Raw genomic sequence first — 25366 nt, forward strand, 5'->3', positions numbered from 1 at the left:
TCTGAATCTTCTTGTTATATTTTTCAAAATGGTATTTTCAGTTTACTTTATTTTTGTCTGAATAATGTGCAAGTTTATAGAGAGCATGTATATCTATCTATACGTATGCATGCATTTGTCTGCTCCTTCGAAAATAACACTTAAGACAAAAAACATGCGACCTCAACATATCACATAAACTGCAATGTATTGTCACCTTCTTCCTTCCACGCATTACGCAGCAGAGAAGTGGGGACAGCATTTGTTCGAGGGAATTTTAAAAATTCTGGTTAAGAATATACTATTAAACTGCATAAAAATTATAGCTTGTAAAAAGAAGCTGATTGCTGATTTAAAATTAGCGGTGCGAAAATATCTAAGATCAGTTCATAATTCTAATGCAACAAGAAAAAAAATTGTTTCCTAGTGTTATCAGGAATAATTTTTAACCGAAGAAACGGAAATACCTTTACAAAATGATGCATAAATAAATAAAATCATTTGGAAATATAATCATATTTTATTTAATAATTGGAAACAAATGTACTGAGTATTCAAATAAAAATTTACTGTAAAATTATGAGTAAAAACTAATATAAAAAATTTAAGAAGAAATTATCAACGTTTTTTCAATGCAACGTGAAAAATTGTTAACTTTTTTGCTGTTGAAAACACTACAGAACACAAATAATAACATTGCTTCTGTTATTCGATAAACAGATAGCTGATACTATCACCAGTTTCGAATAGGTTTCACTCAGTTTAATCGGGAACAAACGAGGCAAAATTTCTTAAAACTTTATTTCTTCTTATGGTAGAAGTAGTAGAGAAAACGGTGATGAGAATTTTAAACGGAAAAAACTTTCTGAACAGATTGCACTGTATTATTAAACTACATTTGTGGCCCGTTCATGTTTATATTATTGGCCAACCTCGAATTTGCCATCGTGAAGTGACTAGGAACGCAAGCAACAACGATTTCGTCCCATCCCTCCTGATATTTGAAAGAATTCTCTTGGCATTCCATTCGCCACAAAACAGGGACTTTAACCTTTAACTCAATGCAGACTGTTTGGTGAAAATTACCACTTCGGGACATTTGACAAGAACACTTTGCAAAGAACAGTCTCTCAGGCAACCGGTCAGGATTTCTTTCTGATATATTCAACACATATGGACAAATCGCGCGCTCATTTACACTGCCATAAGTGGTATAAGAACACATGAATTCGTCAGAATGGGGTATTTTGCGTAACATTTCCCCGTAAAGTTTTTCAGCATATTTAGAACTGTTGAACTGTCCCACGATGTATTTGGATCCTTTTGTGCACAATTTGTCATCTCGAGGCACACTTGATATCGGACAACTACCAACGTGATTGTCAGCAATAGTTTGACCAGTTTCGTGTCTCTCCGTTATATGTCTTGGAACACGCTTGGCTTTGTCACCCACTTTCTGTTGTGTTAAAACTTTGAAAAGTTCTTTTAGAGGATCGTCTGCGTCTGCTTTACCTCGCCTGTAGTAAAATATCTCTTCTCCAGAATCAGAATTTTTATTTTCTGAAGAAAAAATGCCAGAAGCCTTTAAGTCTTGTTCAGAATTTGCATTCTGACTTGAAAAAGAGCTTTTGGAAGTATCAGTTGGAAATCTTTTATCATTAGAGAATTTTTCAAAAGCATTATATAAACCAGAATGTTGAGGAAATCCAGACTGCTCATTCGTGGATAAGATATTCTGATCTTGAGATAAACCAGAGTTTTCTTTAACGAATAATTGATGTCGATCTTGAGAAATTTCAGAATGTTCATTAACTGGTAACAGATTTTGATCTTGAGAAAGTCCAAAATGTTCATTTCTGTGTAAAGGATTTTGATCAAAAGAAAATCCATTATGTTCTTTGGTAGGGGTTTCAATAACATGGCTGTTTGATTGATGTTTAAAATTTTGATTGAATTCTTTGTACGAATCATCAGCTCTGATAATTTCATGATTTTCAGTTTTGTCTCTCAACCATTCCTCAAAATCATCCACTTCATTTCTTATGAAAGAATCAGATTTTTCAAAATGCTCATAGCAAGAAATAAGAATAACTAAACTGAAAATGAAATAACATTTAAAACAAAATTTGCTATGGTAAAGAGTCATTTTTATATTTTAATTTTAAAATAATATTGATTATAAAAAATTCTCAGGTCATTCACTTGCCTAAATGGCAATAAATTCGAAAACGTGAGCTTTTATCATACCTTTATATCAGTTTTATAAACGTATTTCCCATTAAAAATTACGATGGCAGTTATTATTTTATCAGTTTGTTAGGATTCTTCTACGAAACCGTTACTACAGACTTTTATATGAATAAAAACAATGTTGAGAGTGATTATTAAAAGATAAAATAAATTTCCCAAAGTAGGAAAATGAAACATTAAATGTTTTTCATTTAAAAAAAATGAAAGAGTATCATTATATACTTTTATACATATACTTTATATATATATATACTTTATATACATATACTTTATATACATATACTTTATATACATATACTTTATTAAAGTATTATTGAATATAGTTCTTAATGAATTATAATAACAATTAAAATTAGTCGTTTGTCTTATCCTAAACTTTAATTATTTTTATAAATTATCTAATGACTTAATAAAAAAAATATTGCAACCTTTAAAAAAAACACGTGCGCGAATAAACCAGTTATTTTAATTGCAGCAATGTGTGTGAATTCTGTAAAGTGATGAAAGCTTAATTTTATACTAAGAACAAAGCAGAGATATCACCATGAATAATTTCTATTCTAATAATGGAATTTTCATATACTCAGTGCTAATTTTAAAGGTTTAAAGGGTTGATTTTAAACTTCAATTTTACAAATTAATACAAACTATTAGTTAAGTTATGCTATTATTAACTGCGGAGCCGATGGTTGCGGGTTCAAATCCCACTCAGGGCATGAATGTTTCTTTCTTTCTGTGTTCTATGTCCTTTCTCCTTTGTGTGTGATTGTGTGAATGTGACCCGCCCTATAAACGGGTTTGCGGTTGTGTGACGTGGGCGACGCTGCTCCACCGCCGTGGCTTCGCCGCAGGTGCCTACTGGGTAACGAGAAGAGAGCAGCAGTTCTGGCACTCCTGGCCAATGGGACAATACATCCCAAGAGCCCACCATTTAAAGAAAAAAAAAAGAAAAACCGGAAAAAAAAAGAAAAAAAAAGAAAACCATCGGAGCTGTGGCAAATTTTAAAGATGTCAAAATTTAACTGATTTATCTGGAGTAAAGTTAAACATTTTCCAGAAACACGTTTCATGTTTTAGAATTACTGCAACGAGCTTTTTATTTATATTTAAAACACCTTTAGAAATAATGAAGAGCCTCTTAACTCATCTCACAAAAGCGTATAAAATTAAATCTTGATAATGAAAATACGTGATTATTATCTGCATTTTACATATGAAAATAATTAGAACCGCTATTTCGTATGATTTAAAATTATAAATTAATGCTCGCTTTGAAGTGCTGTTAGTTTTATTAAAGATGATTTGTTTAACTAATCAATTAGTAAAATATTTCATTCCAATAATATCGAGCTTGTAAGATTTTAAAGCCGTTCCTCTTTAGAAAATTCTATTTTATTTTTCTGAAGTTGCACTTGAGTATATTAAGTTATGAGCACCACTTCAAATTGTTAACAAAAAATAAAATACATAAAAGTCATCTTTTCAAGTAATTTTTCCATTAACGCAGTTCCGCTTATTCATCAAATGAAAGGAAAAGAAATTTTTAACCTTCTTTTTTTTTTATTTAATTAACATAACATCCTTTTTGTGTACTTTCAGTTTAACCTGTTTATCAAATGTCAACTTTTTATTATAAGAATAAAATTTAACGTCTTTAAAAAACGTTTTTAAAAGTTCTATGAATATTGCTTTTCTATGAGTAATTTGTGTGCTTTAGTAAAGTGTACAAAACTTAAAATAATGCAAAACACATACAAAAAAAGTGGTTGAAATTGGTAAAAAAAATTAAATGTATTGATTTTAAACTAAAAGTTTTCCATTATTGTGCGAAAATGCAGTTTTATTGGTTTCTTAAGTTAAGCACTATTCTTTTTTTTTTTTGTTTCGACTAGTGCTTACATTAATATCCTAACCACACGATTATAAAATTCATATAATGCTCCCTTAAATTCGAATAATTCGGATTTTAATGTATTTTTAATTTACTTTGAATATTTTCATCAAATAACATAAAAAACACGTTGATTTTTTTGTTTATAATTTAATCAACATAGCATCCTTATTGTGCGCTTTCTGTTTAACTAAATGTCCATCAAATTTATATAATGTCAATTTTCTTAAGAATAAAATTTAACGTCTTGAAAATACCTTTTAAAAGTTCTATGAAAATTGATTTTCTATATGTAATTAATGTTATTTGTGTACTTTAGTAAAATGTTTAACAAAATTTAAACTAACGTAAAGCAAATACAAAGAATGTGGTTGAAATTGGCAAAAAAAGTTAAATATATTGATTAACTAAAAGTTGTCTATCATCCAGTGTTATATTTGTGAAAATGTAGTTTTATTGGTTTAAATTAATTAGTACAATTCATTTTTTGTTTCAATTAATGCTTACGTTAATATCTTAACCACACCATTACAAAATTCATAGAATGCTCTGCTAAATTCGAATAATTCAGTTTTTCATGTATTTTAATGTCATTTTAAATATTTTTAATAAAATAACATAAAGATAACGTAACGTTGATTTTTCTGTTTTTTATTTAATTAATATAACATCCTTTTGGTGTACTTTCAGTTTCAGCTGTTTATCAAATGTCAATTTTTTTTATAAGAAAAAAATTTAACGTCTTGAAAAAATGTTCTTAAAAGTTATATGAATATTGCTTTTTGTTAAGTTATTTATTTTAATTTGTGTACCTTAGTACAATGAACAATATCTAAAATAACATAAAATAAATACAAATAAAGTGATTGAAATTGGAAAAAAATATTAATATATCGATTCACAACTAAAAGTCTTTTTATCATTCTGAGTTATGTATGTAAAAAGGTTGAGTTATATAAGTGATTAATTTTTCAAGTTTAATAGTACCATTGATTTTTTTTTGTTTCAGCTTGTGTTACGTAAATATCTTAAAATACTTAGAAAATTTCTATAGTGCTCCTTTAAATTCGAATAATACAGTATTTGATGTATTTTTGTTATTTTGAAACTTTTTTATTCTTAACAAAAATTTCGTATACAATTCAAATTTTTATTATACAAATATCGTTAGCTTTCTTATCTATACACGGCAAGGGGACTCTAACACATGATCCGTCTACCACTGAGGATATTTTATGTCAGCGCTGTGGTCGGAATTCGTAAGACCAGCCATCGCTAGGATTCGAATCTGGTTCACCTCAGTGGAGGACGAATGCACTGTATTTGTAACCTTTTAATTCATAAAATTTTATCATGCAGTGTGCCCACTCAAGCCGGAATTCACTTTCTCAATCTTTAAAATGGAAGCTACTATAATTATAAAAATGGTTGGTAGGTATGGTAAATTTATAAAAAAAAATTTAATAAATCTATAGCTTTAGGAACGAAACTAATTTCAGATTTCTAATCCCCACACCTAAATTAGGCAAGATCGATTACTTCATTATATATATACCGTAAACCGGGGCGAGTCTACCCATTTTAGTTTTAATTAATTTTCACTATTTTAAATTGCAAATGAAATTTTTTTTACCGACGGAGGACTTAGTTCAGACTCTAAGGAAGATGGCGCTGTAGTAGTTTGATCCGTTTTTATTTATTTGGTGTCTTTTTAACCGACCTGTTCAAACGTCTTTTGAGAGATTTGTATTGAAAATCAGCAAACTTTTATTTGGTGCTCCGTAAGTATATTATTATTATTACTATTTTCACTTTGGTTAAGTGATAAACTTATCTAAGACTAAGATTACATTAATTTTATATGAAAAAAAAAAGAATGTAAGTTTTACTGTTGTAAACAAAAAGCCAGAATTCGCAGGGCGAGTCTACCCATTCGTATTTAGCTTTAATAAAGCATAATAATATAATTTAGAACTTTGTTTATAGTAAAATTAAGTCATTTTAAATGAATTTGAGTATATTATTTTAATTCTGCATTGATAAATTTATCATTAATAAGAAAATTTATAGGTTAAATATAAATGTAAACATAAAATATGTTTATTTTACCTATTTCTTCAATTTTTATATTGCAAAATTAACTTTTTTTATTTAATGCAAGTTAAATAAATTATTATTTATAAATTATTATTACCTCCCAAAAAAACGGGAAAGGATTTTTCGTGATTCCCAATGTTTGAATTTCGATTTTGTTAATAATCTTTAATAATTTTTTATTTATTAATTATTTAATTGTAAATTTATATTAATTTTAATTTATTTTTATCAACAATAATCAGAAAAAATTTTTATTTTATAATGTTAATGATTATAAAAACAAAACTGTGATCAAAATGTGATAATCGATCAAATACTCAATTTGTGTTATTTTATGAATAAAAAAATGGAATATATAATAAAGTTATGAATTTTACTTCATAAATATCCTATATAGTAACTAAAATAACAATTTAATAGTAAAATTTGATTATTTACAATGTTAACATTCATTTTAGTAGAATGGGTAGACTCGCCCCATACGAGAGATTTGTCAGCAGTTCTATAAAAATATACAGTAACAGCGTAACTACTAATATTTTCTAAAATCGATTTCACAGCTTTAAAGAGGGATAAATAGCGATTCCGAAACACCTATTAAAAGCCTTTTTTCTTTATTTACAAAAGTTTGACCACTTGAAAGTTGACAAACTGAAAAAATGGGTAGACTCGCCCCGGTTTACGGTATATACAACCATCATTGGACAACCAACCCAACATTGAGTTTACGATTACTTACGCTCAACTCCGCAACCTTATAATTTTGAACAAAATCCAGGAGACAAGGAAGCTTCTTTATTAAGTATCAGAACCTCTTGATTTGCTTTCGTGGAAAACTTTTTAATGGAGATAACCAGCATTTGTGTTACATGGAGAAGAAAACCACGAAATCCTTCAACGGTCAGTCTGGAGAGCTTATAATATAATATATTCCGGATAAGATATTCGTTACGACCAGCCATCGCTGGGATTCGAACCCGGGAATCTCATCGGAAGGCAAGCGTTCAGTGTACAAATGCGACAAAAATCAGTTCTCCGGTGTTATAAATCAAAACCGCTGCTTACTTAAGTTTTACCATTTAATTATTACTTCAACAACTGCCGTTATTAGAATTCTTATCTTTCACCGTTTAATTATTAAAGTTATCCTTAATTACACATAACCAGATCTCTATATAAAATAATAAGGTAATGGTCAGAAACCGTTTCTCTCTGTTGTCGGTGTACTCTTATTGATCAGAAATATCGTATGATAGAATCCTTAAGTAACTGTTAATGCTTAGGAAAAGTTTCGAACTTTCTTCCCCACCGGTGCAATTATGCAATTAAATGTATTTATGTAATTAATTATCATTACATAATAAATTGCAATTCCATAATCAATTATAATTAAGATAACAATAAGAGTAAAAAAAAATTTGCCGCCATATACGGGCCAATATATCTAGTAAGAGTACCATACCGCTTATATGTCGACATTGTTCCGTTAATGATTAACAATAAAAATTCAGATTTCTTTGGTTGTCATCAGAATAAAATTATAATAGTTAAATAGATATTTTTAACCTGTAGAGCACTTCTTTATCCCTTTTTAAGGTTTGATGAATGGTTTGTAAAGTTTATTGCTCATCCTTTCTTAGTATTCTTCTCTGCTCCTATTACGCTTTTCAATTTTTATTATCAATATTCCATATCAGAGATTTAAAAACTAAAAACTGTTTTTTTATTGTTAAGCAACCTTATCTAAAAACATCCATACTTAAAAAAGTATAGAATTTCTTAGCTGTTTGATAATAATTAAAAGGTAAGTAATTCATATTTATTTCTGCAATAAGGCGCTGCATTTGAAACTGCGCCCATTCACTTTATACGCAATTACGAATACAAAACAGTAACGCATTTTTGAGAATTATTTTTCGCAATATTAGAAAGTAATCACTTTGGCGAAAAAGCGTGATTCTTTTAGCGACGAATTAAAAAGGGATTTTAAAAAAAAAATCGTTGCAATCCAGGGTTGCAATCCTAACCGATCTAAATGGTTAGGTTTAAACATTATTAAACATAAAAAATTTAAATATTATTTAAACATTAAAAAATCGGGAACCAAATAAGTAAAACACAATAAAATAGTTTCGCAGATAACTATTATTCTTAATGTAACAATATTTTTATAAAATTAGTAGCAATCGTGGTAGTTCGTCAGCGAAGGTTTTAGAATTAATTTCCCAAAATAATTATGACATAAAAATATATAAGCAATAGAATAAAAAAAGAGAAAAGTCGTATATTAATGAATCGTATGTTTTTATTTACATCATTATTATTATTCATCATAATTATCTCACTAAAACAGTTTCTTTTTAAGTACGTTCAACAGCTTTCTTTCTTATCTCAAATGCAACACATAAAATAAGTTTTGTTATCTCAAATTTCAGCATAATTTCATTCCCTATTTTTATTTGCCCTGCAATCCATTATTTTTTCCCCTTTTACGTGTGGTTTAAAAATACATGAAATCAAAATAATTTTCAGAAAAATTTTAAGATAATTTAGATATAATATTCTTATATAATATTCTTTATTAATTTTTTTTAAAAAAAAGATTCGTTTAATCACCAGTTATTATTAATTTTATTAATTGTTTTATATTTGATTTGTTTAAGCCATTCAAAATGTTTTGACTGTGGAAGATTATAATATTATTGAAAAACACTGGGGAACGAATTTTTTGTTGCATTTATACAAATATTTAATCTTATCTGATTCGGATGTGGGGATTTCAAATCTGAAATTAGTTTTGCACCTAAAGCTAAAGATTTTTTAATGACCTTTTTTGCTTATTTTTTGTCGCAATGTGCAAGAATGTGATATAAGCAGGGGGTTTGCGTAAATGTTGCGACCAGCTTCAAGAGGAGTTAGGGTACATGATCAGAGTTAAAATTGTATAAGAACCTTTGCTCGGAAATATCGTCGTACACGGCTAGAGGCACTTGCCTATCACCAACTGTTCAGAAGCAAATGAAGAAACAGTCCATAAAGGGGAAACGCCCCTCGTACCGTATGACGACATTTCCTGCATAGGTCCCTGTACCATTTTTAATCCTAATGATGTGCTCTAATTCCTAGAAGTTTGTTACTACTTTTTTGCGACCTCCTGTTGTGTATAACGTTTTTAAACTTGTACATCTCGACAATGTTTGCCATTAAAAAAAACTGTAAATTGAAAACAGAAACCGACGGCTGATTTGAAATATACGAAACAAAAGTATTCAAGATTTGTTTTAAAAAATCTCATCTAACCGGAAGAAAAAAATTTAAAAAATTGCTCCCCAGCGAAATTTGCCAAAAAAATAACATTTTGTTCTCCATTGTTTTGAGCCTTTAAACCAATTGTTCATAAATAGTCTAAAGTCCTAATTTTACCTAAAATTGTCATAGCAATTAAATAAACTGTCTAAAAGTTAATTAATAGGTTGTCATATTTCAGGTTTAACGAAAACCTAAAATAAAAAGAATTACAATAAACCACATCAAATCAATTTGACATTATAATTACAATATCATAATGGCACTGCACATAAAGTTACTCCAAAATCTCTTAAGACCAAATCAAATTCAAGTTTGTGTTTTATTTGTTTTATAGACTAGATTTTTTCGGTCTGCTTAATCACTATGAAAGTGGGGTAATTATTTACCTTCTCAATGTAGCTGTCCGGAAATAAATTGCTTATGCTCAGTTTGTCGATCAAAAATTACTTAGATTCTCGATTACTTAGTTGATGTAAGAAAATCGATGATAATATGGAAAACCTTGCTAAATATAGATTTTATGGATACTATTGATAATAATGAAACTTGAAAAATTAGGGTGACTGGAGCCAGATGCAATTTGATTCGTTGACGGTTGATTTTGAAAAGATAGAAGAGATTTTGCGCATGTTTCGAGTCTACACCAAATATGACGGAGTGAAAAATTATCACTGTTGCCAAGTTTTCCATAGAACTTTCTATATTCCTTTTTTAAACTTTAATGAAGTTCATACATATCATGTTCATAGACAGTATTTTGTGTTTTTTTTTTCAATCATAATGTAAGAGCCAACGAATAGTGAGTTCAGCTCCCAATGAAGTGTCCCAGGTTCGAATCTTAGCGGTGGCTAATGGAGACGAGTTTTTCTCTCGACTCGCACCGATCACAGTGCTGAAGCAAAATATCCTCAGAGATAGATCATGGGTTAGAATTCCCTTGCCATCGAGCTAACCATGGGAAGTTTTCGGGGTTTTCCTCTCCATGTAACACAAACGCGGGTAAGTTACATCAAAAAATCTTCCAAGAAGGCTAGTTTGTCCCAGTGCTTGATCCAGAAATTTCCTTGTCTTCTTGGTTAGGTTTAAACTTAGAAAGTCACGAAGTTAGGTGTTCATAGTCGGCTGCTCAACATCGGTATAAAATATAATTAAAGTTAATTTTTCATAGTTAACAAGCAAAGAAAAATGAAGGTCACATACTACTAAGTCTTCAACCCCCTCCCCCTCATTAACTTAGATTTTGCTCATTTTTGTCGTAAGGGTTTGCAGAGTTCTAACCTTTACCCAGTAACGCGTATTTCTAAGATCTTCAGGAGCTCCACACCAATGATATTGAAAAAAGAAAGTTTTTCCTTAAAGAATCATAAGAATTTTATTTTTAGAATTGCAAATTAGAATTTTTTTCACTATCAATATCAATAATTTTAAATGTTAACTTAGAAATGTCTTTTGAAGGCAGTAATTTACACATTTCTAGGAACAATTTCTTGCAATTAAAATCATTTAATTAGAAAACAAGATAAGTTTAAACATTTATACATGATTATTCCAATGGGGTTTATAACGCAAAAAAAATTCCCCATTCTAAATATCCCACCTTTATCTCGTGATATATACATAACTCACTTTAATAATAATACTATAAGAGGAACTTAATATATCAATGATAAAATTAAACAACAGCATTAAATCTGAAAAAAAAAATTTTTTTAACCGGTTATCAGTAGTTACCTTTGGGATGAATCTAAGGGGGAAAAAAGCATTCAAGCTTATTTCCATCAATTTTCCCCAAGAGGATCTTTTCAGAAAGGGATTAATTATAAGTCTTTGTAAAGACTATAATTTTGTTGATAAAGGATTCAATCAAATGTAGAGTTTAATGGCACTAGAGCCTAAATTTGATAAATTGACCCAAATTTAGACAATATTATGTATTCATTATAATCTTAGACAATAAGATTAACTAAGTATTAACCAACTGGGTAATAATGAGAAATAAAGATTTCTTTTGCTTGTTTTCCTGCAAAATAATGGCTTCTTTCGTTAGGCTACCGTACTAAATGTCCTGCTCTGTTTGGAACGGTCTTCTAAAAGCCTTGCTTTTTCACCGATTCCTTCAGGGAGTGGGTAAAAAAATAAACAATTTTCTTGAATGACATAATTAGACTCACTAATTCGTTTTAAAAGTGATCAAGAAACGTTGCATACCTTGAGGTTATCGGATCCATATTGAGGCAAATCCCTGAGTGGTTTGCGAATGGAAAAGAAAAAGTTTGAAAATTAATCAAGTATAACTCATGAAGTTATTAATTACCAAATATAAGTACAGCCATATTTAGAGTGATTAACATTTACATACATTAATCTACAATGAATAAAGCCTCATTCTTTATCGACTAACATAACATTTCCAGATAGTTTGTTAAAATATAAATAAATAAATCCATATTAAAATATAAATGAATAAAAACAATATTTTCCCAGTGAGTATTTATGATACAATTGAAATGAAAAAAAGTATTATTTTTAAGCGGTTATTCATAATACGTTTTCCAAAAATAGCACTGTTTGAGGAAAAGTCTGATAACCTTGACTTCGTTTATTGAAACATATAAAAAAGTTAAAATAATTTATCCCAATGAGTATTTATGATCCAACTAAAATGGGAAAAGTGAAATTTTTTAGCAGTTATTCATAATTCGTTTCCTAAAACTTGCACTTTTTGAGAAAAAATGGAATGACCCTATTGACTTTATTAAAATATAAATAAATAAAAATATTTTTATCGCACTAAGTATTTGTGATTCAGCTAAAACGAAAAAAGTGCAATTTTTTTAGCGGTTATTCATAATTCGTTTTCTAAAACTAGCACTTTTTGAGCAAATATGGAATGACCCTTAATTAAAATGAAAAGGGGTTGATACATAATTCTAGTCTAAATACTAGCGAAGCTTTTAGAAGAAAATTATGTTTTATTATTTTGTAGATAAAGAATTATATGAAAATGGCTTTACCAAAACATTTAGCAATAGTTTTAGAATTTAATAATTATTTTTTAATATCTTATTATAACAATCTTCAAGTTCAAATATAACCAATATTAATAATAATGTTTCAAAAATTTACGAATATTTGCTTCATTTTAATTTGATTCACCAATAAAAAATATAAAATTTTAGTTAGTGCATTAACAAACGAATCTCATCCAGCTACCAAATTTGATAGTTTGGTATACGAAAAAATCTTATTTCCACAATGAATCTGTTAAGAGTTTTATCTATATTGGCTAATTAGTATTGTTAAAAAATTAAATTTTTTTATATATGTACATATTTTCTCTGTATGTCAATGAATTATATTAATACTTGCATGCATAATTTTTTTTCACACAAGAAATAAATAATTTTAAATTGTGAGAAAATTACTGACTACCTCAAAATGTTTATTCAAGACTAAGTTTTGGCAGGCAGATTTGGGTAATAAACAAAAGATTAAACAGTTTAGAAATAAAATGGTTGGAAAAAATATTTCTTCGGTATTTTTTTTTCTTTTTTTTAACTTTAAAATAATTTTAGAATAAAAAAAAAAAGGTTATTTTAACTTTTTTATTTTGAAACTTTGTAGTTATGTGAAAAGAGGCAAATTTTTTTTTTTACCAGAGTACCTTTAATTTCAATTTGCTTGGTCTAAGGTACTTTAAAAACTTTCTTTCCATTATTAATTACACAAGCACTTTGTAATTCCTTTTAAATTTATTTGTTTAAAACGATTAACACTTGAATAAAGCACTTGAATTGAAAAACAATTGCCAGACTAATAAGCAGTTAAAAAAACAAACTTGCATTATTAAATCATATATTTTATTATATTTAAATATAATTTACATATGTGTTAACTATTTTCATTTTTAAGTTCTTTGCATTCAGTAAGGGCTCTTGATTCGTGGAGGAAAGCAACAAACTTTATGCCCTGTAAAAATAAGAGACACACTTAACAATTTTAGTTAATAACACAATAAAAATAATTAATAAAAATAAATTAGAATGCATTGAACACATATTCTGTAGGTTGACATCTTTAGTATGCAGTGATATGTAAAATTTGATATCTCTTAAAAAAATCAATTAAAGATTATTCACAGGAAGAAATATAATAAGTCACAGTAAAGCTTTACCTTATTGTTTTGGTATAAATTTTTCATAAAATGACATCATTTAATTAAAACTTTGCTACTCATAGTAAAATAAATAATAAAATAACTTAATAGTAAATTTTCAGATTGTTTTTACCATAAATTTTCAACAATTCTTTTTTGAAATATTTTCTTTAAACTATTTAAAAATATTTTGATTTCAGTTTAATTTCCTTAGAAATACTATTATGAAGATTATTTATAACATATTTATACACAAATGCCTATTTTCATAAAAAGTAAAAATTATGATTGTATCACATTAAAATGATTAAATCATATCATAAAAAGAAAAACTAAAAAAAAAAGACAAAGATAACCTTTAAAAAAAAAAAAAGCCAGTATTTTTATATTTAAAGTCATTTATACAATTCATACAAATCATTTTATCTCCATGTCAGGGGTCTGTTATTTTTACTGAATAATATTACACATTGGCCTGGGCAATTACAATAAATTAAATAAGAATTCATTTAAAAAATAGATAATGAACATTTCTTTTGAAACTTGAACCTTTTCCTATTTCTTCATTTAAAAAATTGTAATGCAGAACAAAAAATTTAAACATTATAGAGAAAAAAATAACACTTTCTATCTGACTTAGTTTGAAATTTTGAAAAGATATTAAAAAGAATAATCTGCATAGCTTAAATGTTTATAGCTTTGTTTCTAAAGATATTACGTTGCTGTGAAACTTAATATAGTTGAAAGAGTGCAAATAAAAATAAATTTTCATTGATCAACTTGTTTAAATTTTTACAACAAAAATATTGTAATGAAAAAAAAGTATTCTTAACTACAAATCTGACAACAATAAACAACAACTAATCTAAAATTCAACACTAAATGTAAAACTATTATAAAAAAAACTAAATTAAAATTGTTATCATGGAGGATTGGTATAGTGAAAATTCTTTTACATTGTCGTTGTACTACAACACAGTGAAACTGCTGATATATGGTCAAACAAAGAAAAACATCCTGCTTTATTAGGCAGCATTTTTAAAATTAACAAAAATATGGACATATTTAAAAACATATTTTATCAACAAAATAAAATATCAAGTCCTCTCTTGTACAAAGACAGTTTCTTTTAAGACCTCCCTTCTTATTTACCTATTTTGTAAAACTTTCAACGGTCTGACTTAGGGGCCATCGGACATTAAATTCTCCAGTCCTAACGCTGAGGAGTTCAAATTTCAAGTGAATGCATAGTCACTAACGGAAACTTAGGAGCATGGGAAGAGATCCAAAATTTAACGAGTTATCGATAAATAATACAACCAAAACTAAAACCAATGCAGCGTTATTAATATTAAATTTGATATAAAATGGTAACAAGCTAATCAGTGTTAATATTTAATACATCCCTGTTACTAAACCATTTTTGAGGTTAGAAAAATAAAGTAGCTTTAAGAAAAATAAAATTAAAAATAAATTTTGATATTAGATTGGTCGTAACACTGAATTAATCCGTACATACTTGAATTAAATTAAAAAGTTAGCCATTACATTGATTGTTAAGAAAAGTATTTATACTTGGTTTTTATAAAATGCGACAAAAATTAAATCATTGATTTAATTTAATTATAATAGGATTGAGTATCATTAAAAAAAAATTACTTTTATGAAATTCAAGAAATTTTATAAGCTGGGAAATATATAATGCTTATAATGGCATCACAATTGTGTAGTAAACATACAATGTGACTTTGAAATTGTTTCAAATATTTACCTGTGATTGTGCTGCTCTTAGAAATCCGAAATTAGCACTTACTGTGACTGCTTTAATGGAATCCCCAGTACCAAATACAATCTGCAAAATTTCATTAAGATATTAATGAAATTATATTAATGAAGAAAATATGTAATGAATGATGCAACAAGAATAAGCAACTAACCAAATAAGTGTGAAATATTTTATTAAAAACATTTCAATGACTTAGAAGCAAAAAATAATAATAAACAATAAAAATTTTATATTTTAATTTTTTGAACTATACAAAATTAATTAATTCAAAGTTAAAGATTCTTAATTTATTTTAAATTTTTCATGATTTTGTTTTACCAACTGTATTGACAGTAAATTTTATATTTTGTTACAGGGCATTGAAAATAATTAAAAAAAAGGTATAAATATGACCTTTTTTAAAAAATATTTAATTAGCTTAACAAGAATTAAAAATTTGTCTGATCTTATATGTTTTGCACTTATTTTCTTATTGAATAATATATTTGATTGTACTCGTGATGATAAGTAAAATTTATAAATAAAATAAAAATATTTAATTACTAGTAACAAACTAAATTCTAGTTAGAATTAATTAATAATTAAAATATAAATAAATGCCAAAAATATAAAAATACACTTTGCTAATTTATTTGATAAAACAAACTATAAATTCATTTTCCATTAACATGAAAAATGTAATCACGACAATATCATTAAAAATGAGAAATAAGTGATACCCTAAATATTTGAAGAAAAAAATTGTGCTGATAAATCATAGCAAGAAACACATATGAAATAAATAGATGTTCTCCTAAAATTGAAGCATATTCTGAATCACTTCAATTTTTCAGTTGAATACATCCATTTCACTGCAAACTCATTGAACAAACCAGCTGATAATTTTGACAATGCATGACACGATGTCAAAATTTTTTCTTTGACAGTTTTTTATTTTGGTATTAACAAAAAACTACTTAAAAAACTGTAACAGTATAAATTAAAAGTTTCAGTAAATAAAAATTCATTAATATTTGAGTTATTATTTTCAGAAACATTTAAACCATTTATTAAACATCAGGATCAAAAAAATGTAAATAAAACGTATCAACCAGATTCTTAATGTATATTTCACATGAATTTTTATTTAAAAAATAAAATTATAGCTAAAAATTCAGTCTACAGATTTGCATGAAAATAAAAGTTTATTTATTAAAACATTTTCCTAATGCTTACAAATAAGTACTCTTTGAGAATAAAGTTATTTAATGCAAACATAATCATTCCTAAATAACGTAGAACAATAATTTTAACCATAATGCGTCAATGGTTCTAGTTTATAGAGAATGCCCGCCATTGAAAAACTAGGCAATCCTGACATTATGTATTTACTACACAAAATATTAATAGTAAACAAACAAAAATGTTTCAGTTATTCCTTTTAACATAGTCAATAATTCATTATTAATACCTAAAAACTTATGGTATAAAAATAATTTAATTAATTTAAAAGTATGGGTAGTTTCAGTATTATAGAAGCATTATTGTCAATGATTAAATACAGGCGCTTCACAGACATTTTTCTACTTAAAAATTAAAATACAGATTATACATACAAACAAAATTTTGAAATTTAGCTTTCTCTTATTTACTAAAATTTAATAGCAGGTTTAAAACTTTCTCTGTGGAAGATTTAAGTTTATTATATTTGTGACTGTATATAGATTACTTAGATCTTTACATTTTTTAATAAACATTAGCTTTGTATATGCTTTTACTAAAGGTAAATAAATTTTTAAAATAATTTCAATGGATTAAAACTTACAACACTTTGAATTAGGATTTCCCTCTTCATTTTAGAATTTTAAAAGTTATAATTTTTAGCTTTTTTTTTGCATGAAGATATTAATATAAAAGCACAACTACAACTTAACAATAATTATACAAATTTATTAATATATAATAATATAAAATTTATTAAAGAAGAGGTTTTTAAATCTCCTATGGTTGTGTGGTGTTTTCCAAAAAATTTTCAGATGAAAAGCATATGTTTGCATATTGATCATTAAAGGACCACAAATGGCTTTAAAAGGTCTTGTCATCTTGAATATTTGAATTTTAGGTTTAATTTTTAATGTGCGTTTTCTGTCTATTTTTTGCACTTAATACTTACGGTAATTACATAATATTTGACAGCACAATATTTCTCAAAAAAAGAAGAAAATAAAAAGAGCAATATACTAGATTTGGGGAAATAGTGATTGATAATTTTTAGAACATCTCCAACCTTAAAGCAATAAAATAATGTAATATGTGGTTTTGAGTGGGTAATTTAAAACTACATGTTTACCAGCTTTTAGAGTTATAAAAATTCAATTTCATTACAGTTTAAACTGACCAAAACCAATTTACATTATACTGAACCAAAAAATTCATTTAACTTTAATTGCACTAAAACAAAGATGCTTATAAAAAAAAGACTAAAAACAGACAAATGTGCATGACTACAGAACAGTATTAGCATAATTGTCAAGAAAAATGAATATAGAATCTAAAATATTGCATGATTCATAACTCTAAATGTAATTGGGCAATGGCATTGTATTTAACACATATCCAAAGATACTGCCAAATAGTGTAAATATTTATCATCAGATAAGTTGAGAAAATTAAATAAAAATGATTGAAATCATTTTTAAAATTCTCCCTGTCTCCACCCCTTTAACAACTGAATTCGGTCTGGAAAGAAAGGGACTAGATTGCAGGCTTTGCACCCTGACATAAACAAAATAATAAAATACAGATATGTTTATACCTTTGATCTTTCTTTTATTTTGCTAGTTTTTTCAAGATAAAGAGCCTTAGGAGAAGGATCATCTGGTATAACTTCAACTTGTTTCAGAAAAACAGATGCTCTTTGTTTCTCAGCAGCACCACCAACAGTTGAAAGGATTTCTAAAAAATCTCTATGAGCTGTTTCACAGCATACTAACTTTCTATCTGGAAATAAACATAAGAGCATAAGTAAGCATATATATATATATATATATATATATACAGTGAAGCCTCCGTTAAGCGGACATTCATGGGACCAAAAAATTTGTCCGTTTATGAGTTTATGAGTGTTGTCCGTTTATGGGAAGGGTACCCTAATAACGAAATTTAACACCATAAATTGTTTTTGGCAAAAGAGTTTCGTGCAGAATAAAAATCTCGTCAAGTCTCTCTGAACCATTCTTCACCGAAAAAGGCCTGAGACAGGGTGATTCCCTTTTTTGCCTGCTATTTAACATAGCTTTGGAAAAGGCCATTAGAGACTCTGGTATCAACACAAATGGAACAATCTTACAAAGAACTGTCCAACTACTCGCTTTTGCTGATGATATCGACATAGTTGGAGAACAAAACGCTCAGTCATTGACGCTTTTGTAGCGCTAGGAGATGGAACTAGTTATAAATGCAGACAAAATTCCTGATCGATCTCCTCTGGAGATAATGACTTACTCTTTTGAAACTGTTAACCAGTTCAAGTACTTAGGAACCTTGATCTCTAGCGACAACAACCTGAAAATCGATATAAATAACAGAATTTTCATGGCTAATAGATGTTTCTACGGCCTCAGAAACCAACTCAAATCCAAGTTCATCAGTGTGAAGACAAAGTTAAACATCTACAAAACTTTAATCAGGCCTATAGTTACATATGGAAGTGAGTGCTGGACCCTAAACAAAACAGAGGAGGAAAAACTGCTAATTTTTGAAAGAAAAATTTTGAGGAAAATCTTTGGATCTCTTCAAGAGAATAACGTAAGGAGAATTCTTTACAACCATGAAATTTACTAAAAATATGACAAATTCGGTGGGACCGACATTGTGAGAACTATTAAAGCATCACGCATTAGGTGACTGGGCCACCTCTTCAGGAATTCTGATGCCGTCCCTGCCAAAAAAGTGACTTTTTCCACAATTGAAGGGACGAGACGTAGGGGACGACCACCTACAAGATGGATAGATGACGTTGAAAAGGACCTCAAGCTATTGGGAGTCAACCGATGGCGGGCCGTCGCACCGGACAGGGCCAGATGGAGGAAAATCTGCGAGTCAGTCTTGGCCTGTGAAAGGCTGTTGCGCTTATGAAGAAGAAGAAATTGTTTTTGGAATATTCTCAAAGATGTAGAAATAATTAAATAATATCTACAAGGATACTATAAATATCTACAAGAATATTTATTTAAACAATAAGAAAGATAAAAAAGAATATATAAATAAGTTTGATATAAATACATAATTCTGGATGTAGCTACAGATAAATAAATATAATTTTCCTATTAGCATGGATACTCAAGTTAGACATATGATACCAAATAGGAGCGTACTGTCCTCAGTCCGTTTCAATTATTAGGTTCACATCCCCTTACACCTACTTATCATTTGATAGGGAACATGGTTAATACCTTCTTGGAAAATAAACCTCCCATGATTCACAGAAAAAAAAGTAATGCATACCTGTAAGTCATGAGGACCTATGGAGATGAATATTCACAATTGATCAGCTATCAAGTGTCTGAATAAATGTTTCATTTATATAAACACCTCAAAAATTATACTTCTGTTCTCTTTTTTTTACCCCAGTTGTGTTAAATACAATCTTCAAATTGATAAGAAAATTAAAGAAATTTTTAATGGGGAAGAAGCATTGAGAGAAGTCATTTCAACTTGAGGGGTCTCATAACCTGTGTGGTCCAGATGAAAAGATCAAAAGATACCGATGTCAGAATTATTTCATGAGTGCAGTACCATTTTCTCTCCTTTCTTTACAAAGATAAGGCAAGGTGACAGGAGAAAGATTGATTTTTCGGTGGTGAAATAGCTTAACAATATTTTTAGTTATGGATAAGGCAAAAAGTTTTATTTACATGCTTCAAAAATGGTGAAAAGTTGAATTTTTTTAGCTTGCATTTTATTTAGAAAAAGTAGTGTCCGGTTTGTAGAGATAAAAAACAACGTTTCAGGACCAAAATGACTGTCCGCGTACGGTTACAGGAGTGTCCGCTTTGCGGAGAATGTACGTAATGGTTTATTCATAGAAGATTCCCAGGGAATTAAAAATATGTCCATATTGAGAGGCGTCCGTTTTGCAGGAGTGTCCATAACATATAACATATATATATATATATACAGAAAAGAAAAAGTCTGCTATAAATTACAATAAATAGAAATCAGCACAAGAAAATTATTACATGTCATTTTTGTTTGCCAAAATAATGACATTTTAAGATTTTAATTTTTTAGAAAATAATTTAAAAAAATACAATATCTTTTTGCATAGATTAAATGACATAAAAATAAATTTTTAGAGAATGCAAAATTTCTTTTTAAAAAGAAAATTATATTAAAAAATATTCCTTTAAATACAAAATTATATTACATAATTTTTTAACACATAATTCGGGTCTAATACAGGTCAATTTAATTACTATTCATCAGCATCTCCACGAAAATCCTTTTAGATATTTTTAGTAAGGTAAAAATTATTTTATAAAAAAAAATCATATTAGAATTATGTCTAATTAAATAAAATATAATTTAATATTAGATAACTTTTTAATAAATAATTAAGGACTAATACAGATAAATTTAATTTCATTATCATTTATCAGTACCTATGCTAGACAAATCATTACCTTCAAAAAAAATTAATAGAATTTATTTTTCTATTACTAATTGGAATTTCTAATTAATAAGTTTTTTTTAAAAAAAATTAGTTTACTAATAAAAAATTACTTGGAATTGCAAAAAAAATTTATTCCGCTTTTAAATTTTCTAAAACTTTGAAATATTGGTATAAAATAATCTGTACCACCCTCATATACTTTTTAAAACTACCTGTCTGTTAGTATTTAAAACAATTCTTCATATTGTATTAAAAATATATTTCAAATAAAATTATTCTTTCTACTCTGTCAATTCAGACTCTGTTAAAATTATTTCCAAAAATAGATAGTCAAGATTGTTTTTTACAACAATAGGCATTAAGATAAATTCTTAAAAATGTATTAAAAAAGGGATAATAAAAAAAAATTAAAAAAAAAACATTTTTATGGAGAAGTTACATATATTTTAATAAAACATACTTTCAAAAATACTATCTAATATCGGTTTGACTGGATGAGCCCTCTCCATTTCAGCCAAGTCCATTAAAAGTTTTTCGTTGTATTTTGCATGACAGTGTCCATTTGTCATATTAGATACATATGCTAAAAACGTAGAAACATCTAAATTAAGCACAGCATCTGAAGGCAATGAATGAGGATTAAGTAAATTATTCTCAAATATATAAGAATCATTAGAAATATCACACACAACTTCACTAGAATTTAAATTAAGTTTTTCAAAAGATGGCGATATTTCACTGCCTTCCAACAGCCCACTTTCAGGTTCATTTTCATCAGTAGCATCTCTTTCATTAAAACTTGGTTCACCATCAGAACTAATGATATCACCAATTACTTCTACTTTCAAATCATCCAACATCACTTTCAGTTCTTTGGTGACACCAGCAGCTAAGCGCACTATAATTTTCGGGGGAGCAAACATATGTTGGTTTTGATTAGCACATTCAACCATATCTTCAACTTGTTCCACGATCGATTTTCTTCCATATTTTCCTCGTCCTGAAAAGAATAATTATTTAAGATATTTTATTAATAACCTTAAATAATAATAAGAATTACAGTTATTGATAAAAAATAAAAATCATAATCTTATACTAAAAGAACTAAAGACAACTAAAAGAATCATTTTTAATAAGCCATGTATGGTCCACACAAGCTCTATGATTTCTCATTAATTCTAAAGAAAAAAAATTATGCTCCTAAAAAAATAATCAAGTAAATTCTGATTTAAGTTTTCTGGAAAAATAAACCACATTGATAAAGAGATTAACTGTCCCTTTGAGTGTTCTGAAAGTAAACCACTACTTCGGACATATTAACAAATACACATTATATTCAAATCTTGATAAATGTGAAAATAAATACGTGTACCAGATATATTAGACCATATACTAATGAGATATTTTATCAATAAAGTTGAAAAGTATTATTTAAAATATTATAATCTTTCTTTTTAAATTAGACATCTTAATCAAAAGAAGTTGATTAAAAACCCTGTGGCAGAATCGCGGCGACACGGCGACAATGTCGCAGAACGTTACAGAGTTCTCGCAGAAAGAATTTTTCTTTAGAAAGTAAAAAATTTTGGTTTTCTCTCTGCAAAAATTTTCGAATTTTTTTTATTTAAAATTATATTTAAAAGATTGCTTTTTTGAGCATCGGAAGGGAAAGAAATGTTCGTAATTTTTCGATTCTTATTTGTGAAAAATAAAGAATATTGAAACAAAAAATTTCTTTTCGGCAGAAATTATTTTTCCCTTCCAGAGGGGAAGAAATTATTAATTTTAGCATGAATGATTAATTTCAACGTGATTTTTTTATTTTGGTTTTCTTTTCCTTCACGGATTTTACGATTTTTAATTACGATTTTTATTTTAATTATTATTTTTAATTTTATGTGATGATGATTTACAAAATGCAAAAAACGAAATAATTAGTGTGTTTTCCTCTTACAAAATGTGACAATATCGCCCGAGATGATTAGAATAAAAAAAATATTGCATATTCATTTTTAAAAAAATACATACAATTTTATTATACTCAAATAGGCTTTTCTTTGTGAATACAACGTTTCTGTTACTTTAAATTTAATTAATAACATATATATTAGTTATTGTTAAAAGTATCTTGCAGAAAGATATTAGTGCTAGAGAGGTTTGTTGCAGAAAGCCAAAACAAATTCTGCCACAGGGATTAAAAATAAGTAATAATAGATTGAAATATAAAACCAGACAATAATTGTAACAATTTTATACACTTTTTGAGATATTAGATAAATTAGGCTTTAAGCATTACAAATCAAGGGGAAATATCACAACATTTTTTTTGTTTGTTAATAACTATGTTATTATAATATATAACTATGTATTAATTTTGTTAGGATTATTTGCAACTAGTTTAATTTTTATTAGTTTCTCTTTTTTCAGGAGAAATATTAATTTTTAACTGCTTTTAAATATTAAAATTAGTTTTTAAATAAATACTTTTTAAAAAAAATGCACCTTTAAATGCTTATTTTCTCATATTTTTCAGTTTAAAATATAGAAAAAAAGCTATCAGCTATTTATCCATTATTTTTTTTAGTCTGCTTTTTTTTTAAAAAAAAAAAATCTGCACAGTGATTGTCTTTCAGTGTGCTTTTAATTATTTTTTATAATTACAAAATTTTCTATTACTTTGATAATGAGTGATAATTACTTTTTGACACACATAAAATAGTATACACATTGCACACACAAAATAGTATAAGAGGGTAATTTGAAAATTGTTGAGAATCAAAATCAATAATCACATATTACATATTTTGATAAATTTTAACAGTGTTAAGTCAATGTCCCTTCAAAAGTGCCTTTTTCTGTGAGGAAGTGCCTTGCCCTTTTTTATTCCTAGGGACAGATTTTAATTTATTTCAAACAGCATATAAATTTTAAATATCTGCTTTTTTATTGTTGAAAATTTTTTCTACTTAGACTTAAGAAGCTCGCTATACAATGTACTAATCAAATTACTGAAACCCAACATTTTTCTAATAATCAAGTTCTATTGCAATTGGAATTATGGTAAATCTAAACAAATTCATTCTGGGATATTTTCATATATGTACGTGTTTTTGCTATCTATATCTTTACAAAAAATCCAAGAGTTTCTGTCCTAGCAAAAATTAAAAAAAGTAGTGGCTGTTTTAGGGGTAGCTAAAAGTTTTACTCTATATTCTAGGATGTTCTTTAATATTTTGAGCAAGTTGCTGCCGAATTGGCACAATTACTGATAATGAAATCTTCCTGCTTATTTTTTGCCAGATTACACTGTAGTATAACAATACTACAATTGAATCGAAACTCAAAGATTCAAATTATTCACACTTAAAAGTAAATGAAATATTAATTACCAATGGAAGCCTGATAAAGATGAATAGGGTTTCGAGTAGCAACTTTAACCCACGTTTTACCATAATCTGCAACTATATCAACAACTAAAGGTATTTCATAGATTTCATCTTCATTTTCTTCTAAAACATAGGTAAATGTTTCCAAAACCTTCACAACACCAGTAAGTTCTTTGCAGCTTTGAACAATAGCAGACAAATGATAAATATTAGAACTACGAATATGTTCTTCCTTTAGTTTATCGGGATTTTCAGTTAACTGAAAAAGAAAAAATATAGACAAGAAACATAAAAAAAACATAAATAATAAAGTATTTAAAACAAACGTACATTCTGAAAATAATCATAGATTTTAAAATTGTTATTTTCTTTATTAATTAACAGTTTATTATATTATTATTAGTGATTTATTTTATACCCTTTTAAGGAAACGCAGCTCAGCTTCAATTTTCCGCCGAAGCTTACATCTGCCTGATATTTCTGGTAGATTTTTACAATCTGTTATAAGTTTTTCAGTTTCTTCAATTTTCTTTATTAAGCCTTTGTAGATAGCTTCTTTGTCGGCATTCATTTCGAACCGAAAACAGTGAAGTTACTAATTAAAATTCATGATTTTATCAACAATTTTTATAACCGCGTAGACAAAGTTACCAAAACAATGAAAATAGCAGACAACAAAATTATGAACTTGTTGCCATTACTTGTTAAACTAGATAAATAAGAATTATGCTTTTTGTAAAACTAATTTAATTTGACTAAATTGAGACGTTATTTATCAGTATTTTAAGAGAATATTTTTTTTAAAATTCATTTCGATCCGTAAACATTGAAAATTCCAAAAATATTATAAAAAATTTTA

At 27.5% G+C, this 25366-nt stretch overlaps 2 protein-coding genes across 2 annotated transcripts; both read right to left on the minus strand.

Moving 5' to 3' along the window:
- Positions 1 to 487: 487 nt before the first annotated feature.
- LOC139425586 (uncharacterized) lies at positions 488 to 11941 on the minus strand. Its single transcript, XM_071180882.2, has 2 exons — positions 11735 to 11941; positions 488 to 2075 (listed from the first exon to the last, which is right to left on the minus strand). The coding sequence occupies exons 1-2, from the start codon at positions 11752 to 11754 to the stop codon at positions 872 to 874; spliced, it is 1224 nt and encodes a 407-aa protein (XP_071036983.1). The 5' UTR covers positions 11755 to 11941; the 3' UTR covers positions 488 to 871.
- A 1423-nt stretch (positions 11942 to 13364) lies between these two features.
- On the minus strand, positions 13365 to 25186 carry LOC147806243 (UPF0415 protein C7orf25 homolog). Its single transcript, XM_087169025.1, has 6 exons — positions 24926 to 25186; positions 24511 to 24766; positions 21582 to 22121; positions 18263 to 18447; positions 15454 to 15534; positions 13365 to 13495 (listed from the first exon to the last, which is right to left on the minus strand). The coding sequence occupies exons 1-6, from the start codon at positions 25076 to 25078 to the stop codon at positions 13418 to 13420; spliced, it is 1293 nt and encodes a 430-aa protein (XP_087025151.1). The 5' UTR covers positions 25079 to 25186; the 3' UTR covers positions 13365 to 13417.
- Between the last annotated feature and the right edge of the window lie 180 nt (positions 25187 to 25366).

This window comes from Parasteatoda tepidariorum, chromosome 8 (genome assembly GCF_982258835.1).
Source record: "Parasteatoda tepidariorum strain Cologne lab strain chromosome 8, Ptep-v5.0, whole genome shotgun sequence".
NCBI lineage: Eukaryota > Metazoa > Arthropoda > Arachnida > Araneae > Theridiidae > Parasteatoda > Parasteatoda tepidariorum.